Source organism: Phlebotomus argentipes, unplaced genomic scaffold, assembly GCF_947086385.1.
Source record: "Phlebotomus argentipes unplaced genomic scaffold, Phlebotomus argentipes genome assembly contig_75, whole genome shotgun sequence".
Classification (NCBI taxonomy): Eukaryota; Metazoa; Arthropoda; class Insecta; order Diptera; family Psychodidae; genus Phlebotomus; species Phlebotomus argentipes.
Genome location: NW_026776170.1, coordinates 1055436 through 1078382, shown reverse-complemented (window position 1 = coordinate 1078382; position 22947 = coordinate 1055436). Strand labels below are relative to the sequence as shown.

The 22947-nt window shown below is 38.1% G+C and overlaps 2 protein-coding genes and 1 long non-coding RNA gene across 3 annotated transcripts; all 3 read right to left on the bottom strand.

The window, feature by feature from the left end:
• Positions 1-6279: 6279 nt before the first annotated feature.
• Positions 6280-16047, bottom strand: LOC132257025 (uncharacterized). Its single transcript, XM_059753705.1, has 4 exons — positions 15770-16047; positions 12924-13331; positions 10701-11150; positions 6280-7406 (listed from the first exon to the last, which is right to left on the bottom strand). The coding sequence occupies exons 1-4, from the start codon at positions 15830-15832 to the stop codon at positions 6978-6980; spliced, it is 1350 nt and encodes a 449-aa protein (XP_059609688.1). The 5' UTR covers positions 15833-16047; the 3' UTR covers positions 6280-6977.
• Positions 13333-14763, bottom strand: LOC132257026 (uncharacterized). Its single transcript, XR_009468234.1, has 2 exons — positions 14257-14763; positions 13333-14197 (listed from the first exon to the last, which is right to left on the bottom strand). It is a non-coding gene; the product is annotated as an uncharacterized LOC132257026 (long non-coding RNA).
• A 3810-nt stretch (positions 16048-19857) lies between the features above and the next one.
• LOC132257042 (UBX domain-containing protein 7) lies at positions 19858-21500 on the bottom strand. The gene is made up of 4 exons (XM_059753732.1): positions 21069-21500; positions 20723-20999; positions 20336-20666; positions 19858-20182 (listed from the first exon to the last, which is right to left on the bottom strand). Exons 1-4 carry the CDS (start codon positions 21073-21075, stop codon positions 19898-19900), a joined length of 900 nt encoding a protein of 299 aa, XP_059609715.1. The 5' UTR covers positions 21076-21500; the 3' UTR covers positions 19858-19897.
• Between the last annotated feature and the right edge of the window lie 1447 nt (positions 21501-22947).

The following is a 22947-nucleotide window of genomic DNA, read 5'->3' as shown; positions in this document are numbered from 1 at the left end:
GCATTGAATTGATTTGGAAATAATGAAATTTAAGAAGCTCTTGTTTTTTCAACAATACCTTAAAAATATTTGTAAAAAAAATTGTAATTTATAGTTTAAGACAACAACAAGATTTATGTATGAATTTTATATAACATTTCAAGTGATTGAAGAAATGATCAGAAATCTCATGATTAATTTTTTGTACATCTTTATTAATGTTAAACTCCGTAAGAATCCTGTTGTAATATTTCAGTGAAATTGCATTTTACAAATTGTCTTTATATAACAAGCATTAGTCGTTGCAATTTGGAAACAAAGTTAAATAAAGCTAGAAATCTGATCGAAAACCAAGATTGAAGAGATGCTTTATGGAACAAGTATTATCTATAAAAATCAGTTGAAGTCATCCAGAAGACGTATAGGTTATAGAAACTGAAAATAAAGTCACTTAATTGGTCCAACATTTAATAAGAGTTTCACAACGTGTAAATCCTATCTGTCTGAGTCTACATAACAAAAGTGCAACGAGCAAAATAATATAGTATTTTTTATATAGAATATATTTTTTAGTCGAACACTAAGTATGGGCATAAATAAAGTTTAAAATTGCTTCTTCCTCAAACGTTTCACTTATAGTTACAGAAGATAGCTATTCAGGCGTGATAAGAGGGCTTTTTTTGGGAAAAATTAGCTCCAATCTTTGATACTTTACCAAGTTATATGTCAAGAAGGCTGACAACCCCTGCTGGGATGTCTCTGGGGATGCAATGCCTTGGCTAATCCTTGAGTGTGGTGAAATGTAATCATTTAGCATTATTGTCGATAATTCAAGGGTGGCGACAGTCCGACGTCTGAGTAGATGGAAATCCCATCCAACTTGTGACATAACATCATGATGGAAAATCGCATGAGACATGTGTCATAAACAGGAAAGAGATTAGGTACTCATTTTGGGGGTTCAACTGAAACGCATACACAGAATTGAATAATGTCAATAAAGATGAGGAAAAAAACTTTGGCGATGGATACAAGGTACAAATGTATTATTCAGCAAAGACGTCCCTTCTACAAGGGCGGCTACTATAAAACGAAAATCCAATCAAACTGAGTACCGTCGATACTTAATTTTTCTTCTCGAATTTTACACAATTCTTTCATTATTGATGAGCCCATACTGCAAAGTCAGTGGTCAAGTTTACCACATGTGCATGAAAGTGAAGATATTTTGCAATTTTCGACATTTCGGCACCAAGTATATTATCAAACTAGTGTGCAATTCCTTCGTAAATAATCAACCACAATCGATATCCTAAATAGAGGTTGGAACATATAATAAGCTTTATTCTTCCCAAACGTATAACAGAAATCTTTGTTGTCATTCTTAAACCAAATTTTCTTAAGCAAAACATTGTACAAAATAATGAGCAGAGAATAGGTTAAGTGTATTTAATAACGAAAAATATTAAAAAAAAAATCAAATCGTTCTTTTTTGTATATCATGACTTTGCCGATGTGATCAATCATTAATCAGTAACGGGTATTTACCTAACGTCTATACAGTAAAGAGTTGAACGCTCTGATTATTGTACCACAGATATCGTTATTCTATTATTTTGTAGAAAATAAAGAGAAAGTGTAAGCAATTTTTTTTTAATCTCAAAGAAAAATATACGGAAAATTATTTCTTGCAAAGATGACAAATAACCCAGCAAATTATAGATAACGGTATTTCGTATAAAAGAGATCAAAACATGGGTAAGACAAGTGGTTGGAAACACCTTTTCACTTTTTGTTTTGCCTAGGATAGTCGAGATAAGGCAAAAGTGTAGTTCACGCATAAAAGCGTTCCCGAATGCCTCAAACTGATCAAACCATGCACTTATGGGACCCTTTAACTATCCCATGCACTAAACACAACTTCAGTAAATCCCAGCTACCCCATAATCATACGCGAATCGTGTACGTGTGAACTTTCTACCCCATTTCATTAATGATCTTCCGAGTGTTGAGCTAGTTTGGGCATAAGGAAGCAGAAAAAGACCAAGGTAATAGTGTTAAAAGCCAATATACGAAACAGAAAACATAGCCAGGTATTCCAATTATGTTCAAAAGGCTTAAGTCATGCTCTGTGAAGCAATTTGGGCTCATGGGTGGGAAAAGTTCAATGTGGTATAGCTACATAAAGCAATCAAGGAGTTCTAAGTACAGAAATATGACAATAGGATCCATGATGAACCATGGCAGGATTTAGTGATGGTAAATGATCACGAGACAAAAACTGATGCCCAAAGACAGTGTTAGGAATTTTCTGATATGTTTTCCATGAGTAATAGCCAAATCTTTAGATTAGAACTATAATCATTGCCCACGCAGAAAAGTGACACGGTTTCTTAGGATCCCTAGGCTCAGGCGAAAGACCCTCTTGTTGAGAGTTTCGACTTAGCTATGGATATGCAATCTAACATCGTCTTTGATTTTTTTGCTTATGCTCCAGGCCGCTACGCAAGTAGAGAGATATGCTGGAACTATAATTATTGCCCATGCTGTAGTTATTAAAACACCATAGTCAATCAAATTTTTACCGAAAAAGCTTATATCGCTGATATATTTGAAATTAATTTTTGCTTCCTGTAGACTCTGTGAATATATCGATTCTACTACAATTCTCAGATATCCAACTGAGTTTTAACGATTAAATGAAGATTTAAACCTAACAAATGCTTTATTCTACGTGCAGACTTTTTAATAATGCATCCACAGGGTGTTCAAAGCAATTTAATATTAAGAATAGCCCAATTTTCAAATTTTAAATCAAATGTCTCATCTTAGAAATAAAATTAAACTGCAATTCTTAGACTCATGCTAAAAATTATCATTTAACAATGGAAAATGCCAGACATGAGTTTTCTTCGAACGACCTGGTCTCGCCAATTTTTAACGATGATTTCACTTATGAAATGGGTGGACAATTCTGATTATAATGATCCAGACAAATATAGGAAATATGATGCATTAGTAGTAAATTTCGTTTACGTAAATGCTTCCGGCTCAGAAATGTAACTTGATATAGGGGTGATGATTTGGCGGGAATTAATTGGGCACCCGGGGTGAAATTCTTTGGTTCCTGTTTCATGTGACAATTGATGGGCTTTTTATGACTGCAACGTGACGATTTGATGTGATTTCTGCACTTCATTCAATGAATACTTAATTTATTGTCCACTTGCGACCAAATACATTTCGTGATTTGCAAGACAAAAGAGCAAGCACACTTCCGGTGCGGAAAAGAAATTTGAAAAATCCATATTGCTGCTGAGAAGGAAGAACAGGTGCACAGATCTTGTCGATTTATTTTTAAATATGGCGCACACTCTCTCATTCCATGAGCCTCGTTGAGTGTGTGCCAACAATTGACAACTGATGACACTTCAATGTATATTAATGGTGAAAACCTTTGCAGAGCATATTTGCACGCTAATGTCTCTATCTAAGCCGTTAGTTTTATGCATTTTTCTTCTTTATCTTCTAACTCGAGTAAAATCACCCTTTGGCATACTGAACAGATTGGGTTTTTCATATTTTTTGCACAGGCCCGGGACTTTTTAACGCCCTTACGAAACTTCTTCAACAAATGCTTATTTCACGCAATATTTACCTGGCAAGTTCGCGGTAAAGGATCTACATTAATTAACATCATTTCGCTCTACACTAATTAACATTACGAAGGATTTTTTATCCTGAAAACTATCATTTCAGTGAAAAATTTTTTTATTTACTCAGCGACGAGGCAGAGTGTAAAAAGGATTCGGTTTCTGAAGGGCTCACAAGTCATGTGTCGTCACAGTTCGAGTGATAAAACAACCTCACATTGCTCATGTGGTCACGCGGACTGTTCTTATTCTTGTGCGTTTAGTATTTTAATGCTCCTGATGCCAAAATTTGGCAATAAGTAGAAAAGCATTTTTATAAAATGTATGTGTCAATCGTAGAAAACATTACAGAAGTGAGTGTGGAAGATGGTTTCGCAGGAGAAACAATATCTATTGCAGGAGATTATTATAAAATATGTCTGTCAACTGCAAGACATGGTGCAGGAGGTGATCGCGAATAGAAGATGCCACGAATTATCTTTTTTGCGCATATTCCAGTAAGAAAAAGTACATAGAATACTCTTTCAATATTTGGTTTTGGTTACGAGAGAGCATTAAACTTCATAGTCACATCTTATTGTTTAAAGTGGTGCCCAATTTCTTCTCTATTTCCGCCGTTTGTCTTTTCTTCAATGTACACTTTCTTCTCCTCAAACATTTTGTATATTGTGAAAAATACATACATACATACATATATATATATATATATATATATATATATATATATATATGTGTGTGTGTGTATGTATATATATATATATATTCTCACAGCACTGGAAAGTAACAGCAACTAAACTCTCTGAAGTGGTATTTTATATCGAAATTTGAGAAAGAATTTCAATTTAGGCGTTTATTTTATCCTGAATCATATCAATGTTGTTGTTAGTATGAATAATGCACAATTAAATGCAAATTTTAAGGATGGGAGTGTTGTATTTTTACATCTTCGTGCACGGCTTTAGCATTAGTACTTTCTAATCTACATCATCGGCAATGAATTTTTACCAAACTTTAATACAATTTTAGGGAAAATATAATTTAAATCAAATTTAAGGACTAATCAATAAGTGTCGGTATTGGCAATGATTTACTGACATTTGAACGTAATGGGATAGCTTCCTTAGTAAGTGAAGAAAATCTTGAAATATTTTCTTTATAATCGCGCCCAAGCGAACATAGGTCACGTACTCTAATTACTTTTCACTAGGCGAAATATCAAGCTCGAAAAATATTGAGTTCGGATTGAAACATTCTTACATATATATCGATAACTGTAATTTATATATTATTTTCAAGAGTTTAAATAGCTCGATTGTTTCAAATTTGTTTTCTTCACATCTGCTACATGCAAAATAAAGTAGAATTTGTCAACAAATAAAGTCGAAATAATTTGCTAAAATAAAGTATAGTGTATAATAATCTTGGATCTAACTCAAAAAAGAATATGTATGTAAATATGTAGATATGAAAATGACTATAACAGATATGTAGCCTGATTTTAAAAACTATTTATTTCCATCTTGATCTCTGGTTACTGCCTGGTTTGTACTGCGAGGGGCATGACTCTTGTATCAGTAGCCAAACTCAAGTCTATTACCCTTAAAACTAACAAAAAAAAACAGAAAACCGCAGATCGAAACTGTGTTTCATAAATCTTGCGATGACATACATGGCTTGGGACTGAGCGTTCTCTTTTGCATGCATCGCGAAACTGTTTTAAGCCTCTTAAAGGGTTAGGGGTTTGCTTCTCATATGGGGTTGTAACTCTCATATAGCTCTCTCGACTAACTTACCTGTTCCAAGGCAGCGTATGATTACCTCCATCAGCTGGTTCTGTTGTTTTCAACGCCTGACTAAATATGCTCAATGTCTGTTAAATTACGGCAAACTAACAATCTGCCATCGCAAAACAAACCTGTCTTGAATATCTTCTCAAACCGATACTGCTATGCCCTTCCAAGGGACGTTAAAGTCAAGTAAGTTCTCATAAAATCAGGTAGAACCGTGTGCAAAATAATTTGGATCTTATAAATTATTTTCGTGTCTAAACTTACAGTCACAGTTTTGAATTTTAAAATTTATGACTAGAAACAAATGAAGTCAAAAAACTCACAAAAAAATTTCCCATAAGAATCTACTTCTGATATTTGCTAGTAGCCAACATCAAATATGGCAATTTTGAAAAAAAAAATTCAACCAGAAAATTTAATAGAAATTAGTCTAAATTTTTATGTGAGACATTGAAACTACTGTAACTTGGGTTTTACGGTTTCGACAGGATAATACAACCCCATTTTGGAAATGACTCAAACTGATTTATCAAAATGCTTGAGACAATTCATCAAAACAATTTCGTTTCCAAAGAAAATTTTTGTTGTTAAAATTTTAAAAGAATTTTTAAAGACTTTAGCGGCTCAAGCGGTTTTCAGATGAACTTCTGTTGTTCTAAATAGTTGTAAAGAACTACATCGTCATTCAAATAAGACTTAAGATTATAAAAATCGGACAAAGAGAACTAAAGTAAAATAGTATTTTCAAAATCAGAAATTCAAACTGTCATAACGTCGGTTCTGTCACATTGGTGAAAAGTTATGACCTAGTGTTACAAACATCTTGACCCGGACTATAATATAGTTTTCGGATTGGGTATTTTTACGATGTTACACCTGTTATGTAAACCGCAGCTCCGAATAGAGACAACTTTTTTTTAATATATAAAGCACTGCGGCGATCTTCTAGTGAATTTGCGTTTTTCCACTTCAGCTGCGGTGTATTATAGATCGGTTTTATGAAGAGAGAGACAGACAAAAAGAATGAACTGGGAAAGTGGAATTCCTCAAGTGCAGCACATTGAGCGATGAAAAACAGATAAGCAATTTTTCCAAATAGATGGAACCAACATCTATAGTAAAACAATTAACAACGGAATTCTTTCAATGAAAGAAAGATAAGATCAAATATTTTGAATTCGTAACCCCAATAAAATATGGAATGTCTTCTGATTTTATAAAACGCTAATAATTGTGAAATTCATAAATACTGAGAAGACAAGAATATGTATATAATTATACTTTGAGGACCGTTGGCAGATATATGTTTTTTCCACTCGGGCACTATTTTATTATACTTTACAGTGCGCAAATTTTGTTAATATCTTTATAAAGGAATACCGCAACCTAAGCCCAAGAGTCATCAGTTCTAGACAAGGCATAACAAATTGAAGACTTTCTTGTTTATGTTTTATGCAGACCTGAGCCGAAAAAGATGATAAAGAGCTTAAGCTGAAATTTTTAGAAAAATACAGTCATGATTGGGTGGCATAAATGCGCGATAACTTGTTACACGTTAATCAATAACTACATAAGGCAAAATGGTCATTAATTCGTCATTGTAGGATTTTAGGTGGATTGTTTGAAACCACTCCCTGAAAACGCCCTCTGGAGTCACTTCATCGTCATCGGCATTATTATTAGCACGTCGCCGCTTCCGGCGCCACCGTACGCCTGGTTCTGGATATTTGGGCACACTGTCCTGCACTAAGTGACCATAGTATGGTACCACACGCACAGGCAATTCCGGCATTAATGATTCCGCATCGTCCGAAGGTGTCACCACAGACCAATTGCCATTTACGTTCCCGAGGGATAAGCTGTGCAGCGCGCTCACGTCTTCTGCTGTTACTTCTCCGTACTCGCGACGAGCTGGACACGTGGGATCCTCTAGGCATCGCCATCGAGTGAATCTGTCACACATGTGTGTCGTCGCCGATTCGAACTGGAAATGTTAAAAATTTATGACATAAATCCCAAATAAGTTTAAAATAATTATTGTTGCAAAATATATAACGAATGAATACGTTTCTTAATCGCTCAAAAGGATAATAAGCTTTTGTGAGCCTACTTTGCGTCCAACGACGTCTAAGCGTTGAAGACCAACCTCCAGAGTAAAACGGTGGAAAAGCTCTTTCAGAAGTTGTATAGGCTTTCTTCCCCATCTCTTACAAAATGAAAAAAGTAGTAAACACCCGGTCAACAAAAAAAGGTTTCGGAGGATGCAACTCTTCGATATCAGCACAAAGATACTCGAAGACCTGACAGACGAGCCAGGCGCGAGTAGTTTAGCCAAATAATGGGGCTGACGCAAGTGAAGTGTGCGAGAAATGAATTCGACAGCGCGCGACTTGAGGAAAAGATGTTGGATCTGCGCGAAACGGGCACGCAGATAATATTCCGCGAGAGCGCGCCACTTGCCGCGAAGAGGAGAAGTAATCGCGAACGGGAGGAGGCAATGAGAGGGAAGAAGGAGATCGAGCCAAAAGCGTCAGCCATTGAAGGCATTTCTTTGAATATAAAAATTACATCGTTATTAAAGTGAATTATTACAAGTTTTGTGTATCGATTGAAGCAGCAAGGAGACGTCCGCAGAATTCGTCATTCGGATCCGGATTGGATTTAACATTATTCTAATTATCTTCATTATATCATACAGGTAGCGAACCAACCATTCATACCCATTCACGCACGAGACATTCATAGCATTTGGGTTTCATTCTCAGGTCAGTCATACAGGCAGACATTCACGCATTCACACCAGGATTTACTCACGTAAACATTCATATATTCTCAGGTAATTCGCGTTACCAGATGTAGAGTTTGTTCTGCCTGTCCCAGCACAAGGTGATAGCACTGGGAAACATGATCGAAAGGCCGGAGATTAAAAATAAATCTAATGCAGTTGTTGAATGTGACAGTGAGGCGATGCATAGAGTCTTGATCACAGGAAAAGAATGGTTCAGCACCATAGGACGGACCGGAAGGAGAAAGACACAGATTAACGAAAGCCGAACACCCTGGGGAATGAAGAACTTGTGTCTTCGAAGCGTGGAAAGAGTGAAATTCACCTTTTTGCAGATGTGGGAAGTGTGGTCGTCCCACGCCAAGGGATCATTGAAGATAACTCCAAGATTTCTGGCGCTATGAACGTAGGGAATTGCTGCATCACTGAGGAAAATCGGGAAAGCGGTGGGATGTTGCTTACCAGAGCGTATGAGTAAGGCTTTCGACTTTTTAGGGTTAAGCAGAAGGTAATTCTGCGCCGCCCAGCTAGACACAGAGAAGAGCAATTCATAGATCCTTGCGAAACACGACTCGGGCGAATCAAGATTGTCAAAGTCTTAAATCTGCAGGTCATCCGCATATAAATGAGGTCGGAGAACAGTGGCTAAGTCATTTATATACAGTGAGGAGAATAAAGGCCCGAGTACGGAACCCTGACCAATCCTCTTGAAGAGGCGAAGGGTCGAAGAAAGCGTATCGCCTGCCTTGACTGCTTGAGTACGACCAGTTAGATACGAACGGATAAGGTTGACACTACAGGAAGAGAAGGAATAGAAATTAAAGAGCTTATTCAGAAAAAGTCGTGATTTATGGTATTAAAGGCTTTTAAAAAATCAAGAAGAGTTAAGATGGGGAATTGTCGGCGATCGAGATGGGTCGCAAGATCGTGATGCACACGAACAAGTGTGCTCATTGAGTTGTGATGTCTTCTAAAGCCTGACTGAAAACGCTTGAGTAGATCACTCTCACTCAGATAATCTTCGATCTGGTCTTTCAGGAGATGCTCAAAAGGTTCAGACAAGCAAGGAAAGATGCTGATCGGTCTGAAGTCACTTACAGAAGTGGGCCTAGCAATTTTGGGAATTGGTCTGATAACAGCGTACTTCCATTCCTCAGATCGCAGATGTATAAAAGGATTATAAGAAGCAACGGTTTGATAAAATTAATTTGCACACCTTCACTGGCATTGAGATGAGATTTTACAGAAGGCAGAGTAGACTTCAACGTAGTCCACATTGCGGAAGGAGAAACTCGCTGCTACTCCAGCGGGGCAGAAAAAGGGAAACGAATGGTCGGTCCAGAACCGGCAAATAAAGCATTTAAATCATCCGCGGATACGCCATCTGGAGCGCTCTCTGATTGATGGGTTATCACTAGATGGCCAATGTTTTCCAAAGCTTTCCAGAAAGAAGCAGAGGAGTTGAGTGGAATAATACCTAATTTTGGCCTAAACAATTATTTGCTAAACTTCACCCCGCAAGGAGCGATACAGGGTGAGGTCTTCGTTACGGCGACGTCGGTGCCAACATTTATATGCTTTATTGTATGCACGTAATTTACTAACGATTGTGGCAGTAAGCCAGGGCGATGTGTTCGGAGGAAAAAGAGTGCTAACTGAATAAAGAAGCAAAATACTGCAAGCGATTGGATAATTCAGTGATTTCATAAATGGCAGCCCAATTCAGTGAGAGTGCATCACCCAAAAGTACATCCCAGTCAGTCTTGTATAGAAGCCTAATTGTCTGATACTCAAGATGAATGAAAATAAATCCGCAATCAAGTGAGTATACATTTTCTACAAGTGTTCCCAATTTTTCTTTTACTACAGCCCGTAATATTGTTTAAGAATTTAATGCTTATAAATTCTGAGCCAGTTACTATAATAAAAAAAATAGTTCCGCGGTACATGAAAATTTGTGATATAATTTCATTTGACCATACAAAATAATTTCGTTTTTAAATCGTTTCACCATTATCTCTTTTTTTTAATACGGTTGATGCACTTCTTTTTATATTACCGCATTATCACACAAGGAGAAATGTACATTTCAATTACTAGTGATTCGATTGATAGAATTTTAAACTTGCCTTGTTCAACATAGTTTTGAAAATTAATTAAATCATTTCAAAGACAATTTTAAACACGAAATTGCTCACTAAAAAGGCTTCAGAACAGGAAAGAATAAAATAAAATATTTATTTGCACTCGAGTGGTGCTGCCGTCAACATTCACAACTTCTGCCAGATAAAACGACAAAAAAATTCTATATCATTGGCTAATATGTCCCAAAATACTTTACAAAACTTGTTACTATTAATTATAACTCTTCAGATAGATTTCAGATCTTCATAATAGCACATTTTCTCACAGCATGTAAAAATTAATAAAGAAAAAAAATTCACTGAAATCTGGTTATTTTACTCATAAAAACGTTTCAATATGATAATTTACCTCAATCCTGGTGGGGTCGTCAGTCTCATCGAGATCAAAAATAGATCTGACCGGTGGCTTCCGACCACCCATGGATGTTTCACCATCCGTCACAGCCACTTTTAGTCCATCCAATACCAATACGCTTGGCTTGGTCACTCCGTTCCCCAATTCTTCAGTCTCATGGATTTCCGTGAACGTGCATGTGCACGCTGGTTCCACTTCATCCTCAACGCCAGTCTGCGTATCCACTAAGGTTGCCAGCTGTCTCTTCAACTCTTGAATCTCCTTTTCCACGTCCCCTGAAGTGGGAACTTCTACCAATATCTCCTCGGGTTCTGGTGTAACTGCTGCGGGCATACGTAGTGGAAACACAGGAGAAGTCGTAGCTGACGAAGCACCCAACTTGCGACTTTGCAAGTCGGCCAACAGTTCTTTGGTTGTTTTTACCTTCTTCGGGCCTGAAGCAACCTGTATATAAAAATTAGTATAGTATAGTATAATTTCTATAATAATTTCGATAAAAAAAACATCTTTGGCATAGTTCGTATAGAAGTCTTCAGGCTAACATAAATCATCTATTCTAGGTGGATATGAACAATGTTAACGTAATTCTCAAAATAGAAGATACTATTAAAAAAAATAGATCGAAATATAATGGAATTGTGAGATAAATTTGCGAATACCAAATGTGACAATATCACAAATCACTTAAAATGGGTTTATAAAATTGTGATGATATCATTTTGCAAATTGGTGATCCACCAAGGTTTCATCACTTCCAGAGTTCCGAAGGCAACACATCGGCAGGACATGGGGGGTTGGGGGGGGGGGGGTAGAAAAGTATAATGACAACAAAAGAGCATATGCTGACTTGAGCAAAGTAGAGAGATAATCCAAGCCAAGACGGGCCCTATAGACCCCGAAATAGAAATACCAGCATGAGAACTCCCGGCAAGGCTCTTAATACACCCCAACAGTATTCACCCATGAACAAAATCCCACTAAGAGGGTAGCACACTGAAGGCGAGCACTACCAGTATAAGCGAGCAATCCACCGGTCCATCTCAAGAATTATTATACATTTATTACAAAAAGTAAATAAATAAATAAATAAATAAATAAAAATAAATAAATAAATAAGATTTACGTTGAAGGTGATCCTTCAAACTCTTCCTGTGCTTTCAAACTTCTCAATGATAACCTCTCCCGAATCGGGCACTGGGCCTCTTCAAATGGGCTTCGCCTAAATCCTAAAAAATCGCAGGCAATTATCTTCTCAAAAAGGAGTGCTAACTTTCCTTATTTCACCGTTCTTCTTAACGGTGAAGTTATCCCTTATGCGGATCAGGTTAAAAACCTTGGTATTGTCTTTAATTCGACACTATCCTGGTCTGATCATGCCACCACCCTTTGCCGCAAGGTCAACTATTCTCTTTACGTCCTCAGACGCTATCGGGACATCACGCCCTACGACACTCGGTTGCTTCTCGTGCGAGCGCTAATTATGCCATTCTTCTCATATGGAGCAGAGCTATTCTTCCTGGCGGATAGTGACACACTCCGTCGGCTGACTGTAGCATTCAACAATTGTGTCAGGTACGTCTGCGGACTGGGTCCCCGCGATCACATTTCTGCTCACAGGGATGTGCTGGTGGGCTGCAGCCTGTCCTCCTTCCTGCAAATGCGAGCCCTAATTTTCTTAGATCGTCTTTCCATCATCGGCTGCCCTGGATATCTGGCTTCACTCTTGACGAGGGGTGGTTCGACCAGGCTCCGAGGACTTCTTGTTCCTCGAGCTGAGCATGAGACTTTTTTTCGTACCCTCTTTGTCCGGGGGGTTTCGCTTTACAATGCCCTCCCGCGTGAGGCGCGCGAGACCGTGGGTGGCATCAGGAAGCACTTTCAGGTGGCTGATCTGGTCAGTGACCCATCATAATCAATAGCTAGACGATTTGAAATCTTTTCTTTGTTTTGTCAATTCTTAATCTCTGTTTTTGCACTTTTTCTTCTGTCTGTCATCAGCAAATTGTAATAGGGTCAGGCCCTAAATTTTGTTGCTCTAATAATAATAATAATAATAATAATTAATAAATAAAATAAAGACCGGTGGCGCGCGTAGGGGGGAGGGCACTGTCTCATTGCTCTATAATAATTTTATATCTCTCCCAATTATTCATTTGATTTTGAATAATTATTATTATATTTAATTGAGATTGGAACAATTATAACGTCAAAACTAACCTTGTGCTTGAATTCGAGATATGGCGACGTATCCATGGCGTCTCCTAAAATGGCGTCAACGCCGTATGAACCGCGCTTTCGGCCACGTCGCCTTGGGAGCTCTTGCGGTTTGGGGGAAAGGGCGACTTCTTCGAGAAGATCCGGAGTTTCTTCCTGATGTCTCCGTCGGCGATTAGAATCACCATTGTGACGAAATTTTGCAATCTTGCCGTTGGGTGACACGACTGGCAACATAGCACGCCAACGTTTGATGAGGTTCTTAGAACGCCGCGCCAAAACGTCATCTTCCGTATGGCGCCTCATATGGTTTATACATCTAATCAGCTGACTGTTCTCCAACTGTTCGATTGTAATACTCGTATTCTCCAGTACTGCAATGATGTCCAGCACTGTCGGCATATCGAGAACCTGCAGTAAAACAAGTAAAAACTGTAGTAAGTAGCTGATATGCCTGTATGTCCGTCTTGTCCTCAAATTTGATTTTCCTACACATTGGAAAGTTCGAAATGTAACAACTTTCCATTGACTGATAGATATCTCTACTGACTTCTGTGTATTTTGCATGAGTTTAACATCTTGTATCGTGTCTACGCTGGTCAGATGACGACTGCTTTGGAAGGTATTTTTAGTTGATTGGGAATTAATAGCTTGTAAGCTATCAAAGAAGAATGCAAATAAAAAAATATGGTTATTTTCTCATTACACTGCCTTTATAAATAATAAAAATAATAATATATAACATTTCTATGGGGAGAAATCATTGAGGGTGTTTATGCCGTAATGGTTTAAGTTAATTGCAACATCAATTTTGATTTTAATTCGACATGGACTAAAAAATTGCAAAAAAAAAGTAGTAATTTATAATCTTATGCTCCAACACAGCCAAGAACACAAATTTAAAGTGTATTTTATGCAAGGTTTTTATTTCTCTTATTTCCTCACAAAATTTAAATTATATAAAACTATCAAGCATTATTTTATGTGGAAGTTCATGCATTTAATACCAATTTTACATGATTTTTTTTTAAATAATTTGGCCAAAAAATATTATGATCGTGATTCATTACATTGCAAATCCTGTATTTTATATCGCGGAAGGCGAATTTTCCGAGTAAACGCTAGTGAGAGCGTTAACGAGATCTAGAGCCGCGAATTAAGTTGAATTACATTCCTTCAAATAGAGTTGATCTTTATTCGCGGCATCTTTTAGTCCAGGAAAGTACAGAAGGTGAACTAATTCTGCAATATTCTGATGACATCTTGGAAGAATTCCTCTGAAAATATCATAATCATTAACTTCTAATCATGATTTCATTTGATTTTAATTACTCACCCTAAATTTTAATTCGGGACGAATGATTTCCTAACAAAAATTGATGATTCGCCCACTCTCAATATCTGATGGCGCGTTCAGCGTCTACTGCGGATTCGTCGGGTTGTTTAAAAATCGCTCCACAGTGATTCTTTTACTCCAGAAATCGTCCTATCTCAGTTTGTCAGCAATTCATTGAAGTAATGCTGAAGAATATGCGCACGGAAGATGTTCTTCGGCAATTTCTCTCCGAGCCCATCTTCTGCAACTTGCCTTGCAGTTGACCGACTTTTATCACTAATCCTTCACAGAAGATGCAGCTTCTCGTCCGAAGTCATCTTCCATTTTCACTTCTCTACAATATTCTTCACATCTTGCTCACACATTTTACGAAAAATTAAACATTTCTTGCCGATTTCCAAAATATTGTATTCAGTGACGTTCAAACACATTGGCACAATAGTAGAAAAGTCCGACGAGTGCCGAGCGGCTGTGCTTATCACCCTAGTTGTGATAACACTTGAAAAAGGAATCATACAGAGCCGTATCTTTGTTTCATTCTGTCACACCGATGAGTGTATAAACATGTTTTTCACGAAAATGAGAATTTTAACGGTGGAAATTCCTATGCAACGGTAGATAGATGCAGAGCGAAGGTGAAATGACCGTTTACAGCGATCTTTCCGAGCAAAAAATTGATCAAAATAGGTATTTTGGAAAAAAGGTCCCGTAAGGGCGTAAAAAAGTCCCGGGCTCATGTAATCAATGTAAAAAGCCCAGTCTGTTCGGGGTGTTAAAGGAGATATCTAGACAAATTTTTGTCTTACGGTGGCAAGTAACTTACTTATTGGCACCAACCACACATACACTTACACAGACATAACAATGCGCCTTAAAGGGGTTTCTAATGTCGGAGATGCAGTGTCACTTGGTCCGAGATGCATCGGAGAGGCAAGCTGCAGTGATACTCAAAACCCACATTGGAATCCCCTTGATACGCCCCGTTTACATATATTTAGAAGAAGTTGAGAAAAATCAGGTAATACCTCTAGAAATTCTCAAAACAATTCCCAACCTTCAGCCCAGAGCTTGCCGAGCTCATTTACACTGCTGTCAGAACAGCTGCTAGAAATCTAGAAAACAACGCTTGGTTTCGGCGGTTAAAAAAATGTTTGGGTCCCGAAAAGTTGGAGAAAAATCGACCATAGTCTGCTAACGAAATTATACTACTTATAGCGCAAAATTACATCAGAGAATCGAAGCTCAAGTCTGTAGCTGCAATACAATTGACACAGTCAGGCTCAAGTTTCGAATTTACAGAAAAATCTAGAATTTTTGGTTCGAATGGTAATTTACACATATGCAACAACAACCAACAGCGAACTAATTTTTTATTGGTGTTGGCGCCAATAATTGTTGCCAAAGGTTTGCCGAGGTTTCACAGAATTCAAATAAATCAACGTATCAGTAATTAGAATTTTATTGGCAAAATTTTTTCACGCGGCAAGCGTAGGGCTGATGTCTATGTACTTACGTTGTAGTCTGTGTCGAGGACATTCTCCAATCGTTGGGAAAGCTCTAGCACTGACAGACTCATTAAAGTAGGCTAGTGCGTGCTTATGAGTTTGTCAGGGACGCCTGGCCTAAGGCATCGAGGCGCCACGGGGCACTACGTCTTAGTAACACTGTCGGCTTCCAAAAGGTTCAATGCGATACTTGACGGTCCTACTAAGTACGCTGTAACACGCTCTAAGACGATTTGCGATAACTACTTATATGGACAATGGCGGACTCACATTGAAACACTGACTGCTGAGCACCAAGTGCGTGGAATCCAGTTGCAGTTTTGACCTTACATTATTCGTTTATCTAAGGCATTCCGTAAGGCATTCTGTAAGGTATATATATATCGGTTTGTGCTCGATTGGAAGTAAAATCACGATTGAACTCAGATTTACATACAATACAATAACGGCTCTCCTGGTGGCGAGCAGTCTTGATTATGACAAAAGCGTTAAGCGAAAAATCATGAGACCGCCATGGACATGTCGCGCTCGGAATACAGTTAAATGACTGTCAATTGATATGCTTACGGCGATCTGAAGTTGGCCATAATTGGCGTCCCCAAAATTTTCTGGAAATCTGAGTATTATACCCAGATGACAGAGAATTTCTCAATTTTTCTGTTTTCTGGTCAAGGACTCAATGCTTTTCCGATGACGGCATTTTATATGATATAAAACGCGCATGAAATGAAAATAAATTTGGTACTTGATTCATTTTCTCAAAGTGAAAATAGTTTTTATCGCCATAAAAATAAATATGCGCAGAAGCACCATTTTTGACACAGTCGAGTATCCATTAACTGTCGTTTCGGCGGCTGTGGCTCAATAGTCAACGTGTTTGACTCTCGATGCTACAGTCGTGTGTTCAAATCCCACCGCTTGCAAATGTTTGAGCACAGCAGAGTGCAAAAATAAGCACTTTCCAGCTGGAACATACGCTTCACTGGAGTTGGTCTTGCGCTCTGTCCCTGTATATACAAGGTGGAAGCGGCCTCTTAACATAGTCAATAGCGCTCTCGCTTAATGACACAGAGGTCCCGGGTTCAATCCTCACCTTCTGAATGCTGTGAGCGATTGACTCGACAAGGGAAATAAAAAGTCATTTTTAATGCCAACAGACGAAACTGACTGTTGATTTCCAACTTGAGGTTTGTAAAACTTCAATGGAAATGTTTCCCTTGGCCAGAAAAAAGGAATATAAGGAAAGCATTCATTCATGTGTTGGGAGTTATTTGGTCAATTGACACCCGCAAAACGCAATAAATCGAATTGGGCATGGACAAAGACATAACAAATGGATAAATACTTGGAAATATCAAGGAAAGAACTGGATTGTTATGGGGGGAAGCAATTTTCTGGGGTAATCATAGGCTGCATCGGATAAAGAGCCTCACGGACAAGTCCATCAGCAAGACAATGCCGCCAGCAAATCAGCAAAAAAAAAAAAAAGACAAACCCACAAACTAATAAAGATGACACATGCATCTGCCCAGCCGGATTGGACATCAAGAATGAGGACCACCACCATTCATTCCATTCATGGCGACCACGGCGAGCACAGGAAAAACGCATCACAACGTTCGGAACACACACGAATATCGTTCAGCAGAGCTTGAGGAAGACATAAGGCCACCAACCAAAGATCTCCACGCTCCCGAACTTAGAATTTAAGGAATGAACTGTATCTATCTATCTATCTAACTGTCGTTTCACATGTAAATACAAATGTGGACACAGTACATGCCGAATTACTATTTAGATACGATGTCAAACGGACGGCCAACAGTCCTTTATTGTCTATCGCATTATTGTCTAAATCCACGCATTGTTCAATTCCACACGAAATTTCACGCATTGTTCCTACAACCCATATTGAATTTTTTTTGGTAGATTTCTAGCCGCCGCTTTGGTTTGTAAAGGACACTTAGGGAACCTTTTAGTCATCTTTGGTGTTGGAAATCCTTCGCAACTGTATTTTTTTTTAGCAATTTTGACTCTTTGTATATTTTTCATAGTCGTGCGACTTCCCACTTAGGGAAAATACGCCTCTGTCTTCAACTACTCTCCTTAAGACAGTCATCTTATATGTTTAATTATTAGAAATCACTAATTTGATATCTGAATATGTACTCCAGTTTTGAATTTTCCATATCTCTCACGAGCGCTAAAAAAAATATTGTTTATAACACCATTTTAATTGGGTTCTTGATTAGGTCCATTAATCACAGCACTATTAATGATCAATATAAAATTATAATAAAAGAAATAATTACTCTATTAACTATTTCCGAAACTTTTGTTGGTTATTTGGAAGAGTTGGAAAAAGCTTTACTCAGATGTACTGAGTCATAGTATATTTTCGCACCCAACATTCCAGCGGTCCTGAACGATTGGAATAGTTTGGACAGCGTCATACAAGAAATGGTAATTTGGCTGAGCTCCCCTTCTCAAGAAGTGAGCTATTCAAACGCACCACCTTGTATGCTGACTCAACCTATTTCAATACCCTGCCGCGAAGTCTTCGAGAGGCAATTTGTCATGAGACCTTTATGAGAGAAATTGCCTGAATCCCACTGTGGATGCTTTGTATACCATCTGAGTCGAGGTTTTCTTGTGTAAGTAGATGTGACACCTGGATGTGATCGCATGGGTCACCTGAGGCTCTTCCCTGCCTGTAAACTGGTGGATTGTGTGATTGGGGAATGAATAGGTGCTTGATTTGTTGCTAAGCATGGGCACCATCGTGTCGGCGCTGATATATTCATCAGTAAGGATGCCTGAGGGCAAATGGAAAAGAGACCCTGAGCTGCTCCTGAGTAGCCAAAGAGCAACGGACATATATGAGATATGCTGAGGTTGGCTTCGACCATGCGAAGAGTCATGGATGGTTAGTGCCACATCTGAGTGAGGGGGGTGTGGATCCTGTGCTCTGAGCTGTCTCTGGGCAGCCAGACCTTGTGTGAAGCCTTGTGTGACTGGGGAATGTGCCTGCGCTACTGAGTTTATTGCCATTACAAAACACTGTACAGAATAAATTCCAGTCTAAGGGAGGGAAAATATATATTGCGATGATTTATACAAAGTATCAAAGACAATCATGAACTCCTGACTACAGATTGAGGGAGTGGCCTAGTGACTTGAGTAATTGATCTCTGAATGTTTGTTTTGCGCTATATCTTTGGCGAATGAAGATGTTGCGCGCTGTCTGTCCTTATAATGCCTGAATTTGGGTGTGTTTTTTTGGGATCTGTGTCTGTTGCACATAAATCCACCTTTTTTTGGCATAGTACGATCAGCGTAAGTTCGCCCTAGAATTTTAAAAGTGTGAGCTTCTGACGCTTTGGCTGATTCCTGCTTTGTTCCTTGTGTTCCGCGTCCGCGGCTACCTTGTGCCCTTGACTCGGTTGGCTCCCTGCACTTCCTTTGTGAATGACGAACCGATTTTGTCGGTCTCCGCTCCTCCCGTATATCATGATTGACATATTCTTATTATCTCCTGTCCTGTATCCTATCTTTCCCATTTTTTTTTAAACCATTTCCACTCGTACTCTGTCAACTGCGGCTCTCCATCTTAAGCCCTACTCTTGCTGCTCTCAGGTCAAGCCATTTCCGTTATGCTCGCTGGTCTATTAGCTCGCTGGTAGCATATTCTCCATCTCAATATGACTCCTCCTTAATAACTGTAAATGCTTCAGATTGTTACAATTATAATTATAACTAGAATTAAGATTAGCTTAAGTGGCATGCCTATAGCGGCGTAAATTCTTAAACTAGACTGCTTTACCCCGTTCAACACGTGATCCCTGGGAACCAAAGTCGTGTTCTTCCCCTCTGTCTCTCAATTCACTGCGGAGGTGGGCCGCATTTTGCGAGGGACTTGTGAACTCAAAAACAACTATACGTAAACTATTTTGATGTGCATTGTATTGTTAGATATAGTGTGCTAATAAACAATAATAATAATACCCGAGGAAAAAGGCAAAGGTTCCTGAAACGTTGCAAGTAGAAGAAAAAAAAATGCGGGAACCAAGTGGCCGCAGAATACACAGATATTAAGTTGGTGTTACTTAATAATTTAACTTAAGTACTATACTAGTTTATTCGTCAGGGTGTACATAAACAACAGCGCTTGGATGTAGTTGGGCAGCTTTCAATGTGATTTCGGGTGTTAAAGTAAGTAGATCTGTACGTATTGCAGGACATATAAGACGAAAAGGAGCAGCATGAAGTTGTCGCACATAGCATATAAGTCTCTCAATGGTTGTATTTTCTGACCACGCTAGTATTTCAGTTGTATCATCTGGCAACTTTAGTGTGAGACGAACATTGATAGTTTGTTCTATTTGGGTGTCGCGAAGACTATTTGCAATGGCGAGACGCATCTGGAGTTAAATAATAGCAGTTATATAATAAATTTCGGAACAAGTCTGTAAGTATGGATACGAACACTAAAAATTAGGTTTTTTTTTACTCAGTGGAAATGACTGTTCAGATTATTAGAATAAATTACAAATGTACAGAGCTAAAAAATTCACCTGTTCCTCTTCAGACAGGGTATCTGGTGCTTTGGCAGAAATTTCCGCCAAACATTCGCCAGAAATAGCAGAAGGCGTCGGGCGTTTCCTCAAGAAAAGCAGTAAGTTTGACCGAGCATCTTCCTTTGTTATATCACACGGCCATGTGTCAACGGCACCTCCAGTACGCGGATCGAGAATGTTGACAAAGGGGAGATGATAGGCCTTGTAGAAAGATCTGAATTTCTCTCCATCTTCACTGGTGGCGCTCACCTGACACATAATGAAATGCTGCTGCAAGAGTTCTCGGATAACTGAATCACTCCACACGTCCCTGTTCATACATTGGCATCTACGAGGAATCATATTCTGAGTTTCACAGTAAGCAAAAATTTATGAAAAGCTTACTTGAAATCCTGATTGTCTTGCACATTTACCAATAGCCATTTGTCCTGTGTGCGTGCAATTTCGCGCCCATTTTCCCATGTACCCCGATGTAGAACTTCCATAGGTGGGCGAAATATATCACTGAGGCACAAACGCTTGTCCGGTGGTCCTCCATCATTCATTAATTCAGCCTCACGCTCAAAATTACGGAATGTGGCAACAGAAGGAGTTGTTCGCGACTTACGTGTCTTTGAGGAGCCCTGAGCGCAACCATGCTGCCTACTCGGTACCTGAGAACCTACATTATGCGAATATAAACGCTGAATAGTGGATTGAACGCATATAAGAATTGATAAATCAATCTCACCTGACATAATGTCACACAAATGTCTGCATAAACTTATGTCATTTCCATTGCGTCCTATTTCACAGCATATCTGACCCTATAGAATCGAATGCATGCCCAATGAATGTCGTTTGTGACTATTGCTAGAGACATGTCACGGGACGATTATGTCAGGACTCAGCGGTAAAACTATTTGACTTTCAATGCTAAAGTCGAGTGTTTGAACTCCACCGATTGCACATGTTGAAGCATAGTAGAACGGAAAAAAATTTGGCAAAAAATAGAGCTATTGCCATTGATATATCAATTTCAAACTTATCTCAATCCAGCGAATATTCAGTGTGTGTCACTGTGAGTGTTGTGATCAAAAATTTTTTCACCACAAATTGTTTATCACAAATGGGGGATAATATGATTGAAAGTCGTGTACACTTTTTTGGAAGTGTTTGGTAGTGTTGGGAAGTGGAAGTGTTGTAAAATTCAAAATAATTTAACAAATATGAGAAATTCATTCCATTTTTCATGGTTTTCAGTGTAATAGAAAATAATAAACATGCGCAAATATTTATTTTTTACCTCTAAATTCTATTATTGACGAGAATCTTTAATTTCTTTGCACAAAATGTGATATGAAAAACGCTCAAACAGATGTTTAACTACGTCACTGTTTGTAGATTCCGGAAAGACAATCTACTTTCTTCCATTTTTCTCTGGAATAAGGCCTGATTCTTATTTCTAATAGGATTAATGGAAATTGCTACATATTGATGAGTGGACTTATTGCTGCAGAGACTTTGATTCTTCGGCTTTTCCTGTTTTACCAGTTCAGGAAGCAAGTTCTGCGTCAAAGATTTTCAAGTTGAAATAAAATTTTGATATCAATTTCAACTCATTAAGGTCTTTTCTCGCAACTTAATAGGATAACCAATATAAAGAATAAGAATATTTATTACACTCGCGCCTTTTTTTAATCTACTACTGTAAAGTCTTCGAGTGGCGGCTGCTGCCGTCTTGAACAATAGTATCAGCAAGGAAAAAAACAAAAGAAAAATCCTGCAATATTGGCTGAATATGTTCCACAATACTTTACAAAAATTAATACATACTTAAACTGTTTTGCATATGAGAAGGATGACGAGATAACATGAAGGATCTCGAGGAATATGTTTGCTAATAGAGTTTTAGGTTTAATTACAAAAATATCTGTGATAGACTGCATTTTTGTCCAGGATAACCAATGAAAACCACGCAAATTAAATCATATAAATCAAGAGCACTTCTTTCAGGAACAAAAACAAGCAACTTATGTCCTTTCCTTCGGGTGAAAGTGAATTAAAAAGGGTTGTAAATATTCTCTAGTTGTTCTCATTTGACAAAATAGTGCAAAGAAATTGTATTTCAAACGCAAAATTTTCAAAATTTGATTTAAACAACCTTTCCGAACATAATCTCTACGATAACCCATCGATTTGCATGCAAAATAAGCTTCTTGCAAGATTCTTAACATTTTAAAACAGATTTTCCTCCTCATAATCTACGAAAGAGTGCAAAAATTCATAGTAAAATGCGTTAAAATTGGAGCAATCTCCAACACTCAGAATTTCAACGAAGTCCTTGAATCGCATTTTTCTACGAAAATACCAGTTGGCCACCTAATAATAAAATTGTATTCTTATCAATTATTAATTTAGGAGTAGCTTAAAAATGTATGCAATTTTCGCTTTTACTAGCAAGAATTCGATATATATTTTGTTTTTGGGGCACTAACATGTAATTTCAGGGTTATTTTAAGGGTAGTGTTTGAGAGTGGCTTTGGCTTAGTGGTCAACGCGATTGACTGTCGATGCTATAGTTGTGTGTGTAAATCGCCCCGATTGCAGATGTTCGAAAATAGCAGGGT

Bases quoted from the DNA above. Each gene is read 5' to 3' on its own strand.
- LOC132257025 (XM_059753705.1), bottom strand. From the start codon at position 15,832: ATGAGTCTGTCAGTGCTAGAGCTTTCCCAACGATTGGAGAATGTCCTC. The intron at 11,151-12,923 runs GTTAGTTTTGAC...TTTTATATACAG, and splicing joins ATCTCGAATTCAAGCACAAG to GTTGCTTCAGGCCCGAAGAA. The intron at 7,407-10,700 runs GTAAATTATCAT...TAACATTTCCAG, and splicing joins ACGACCCCACCAGGATTGAG to TTCGAATCGGCGACGACACA.
- LOC132257042 (XM_059753732.1), bottom strand. The intron at 20,667-20,722 runs GTAAGCTTTTCA...GATTCCTCGTAG, and splicing joins CAAGACAATCAGGATTTCAA to ATGCCAATGTATGAACAGGG. The intron at 20,183-20,335 runs GTGAATTTTTTA...ATTTAACTCCAG, and splicing joins CCCTGTCTGAAGAGGAACAG to ATGCGTCTCGCCATTGCAAA.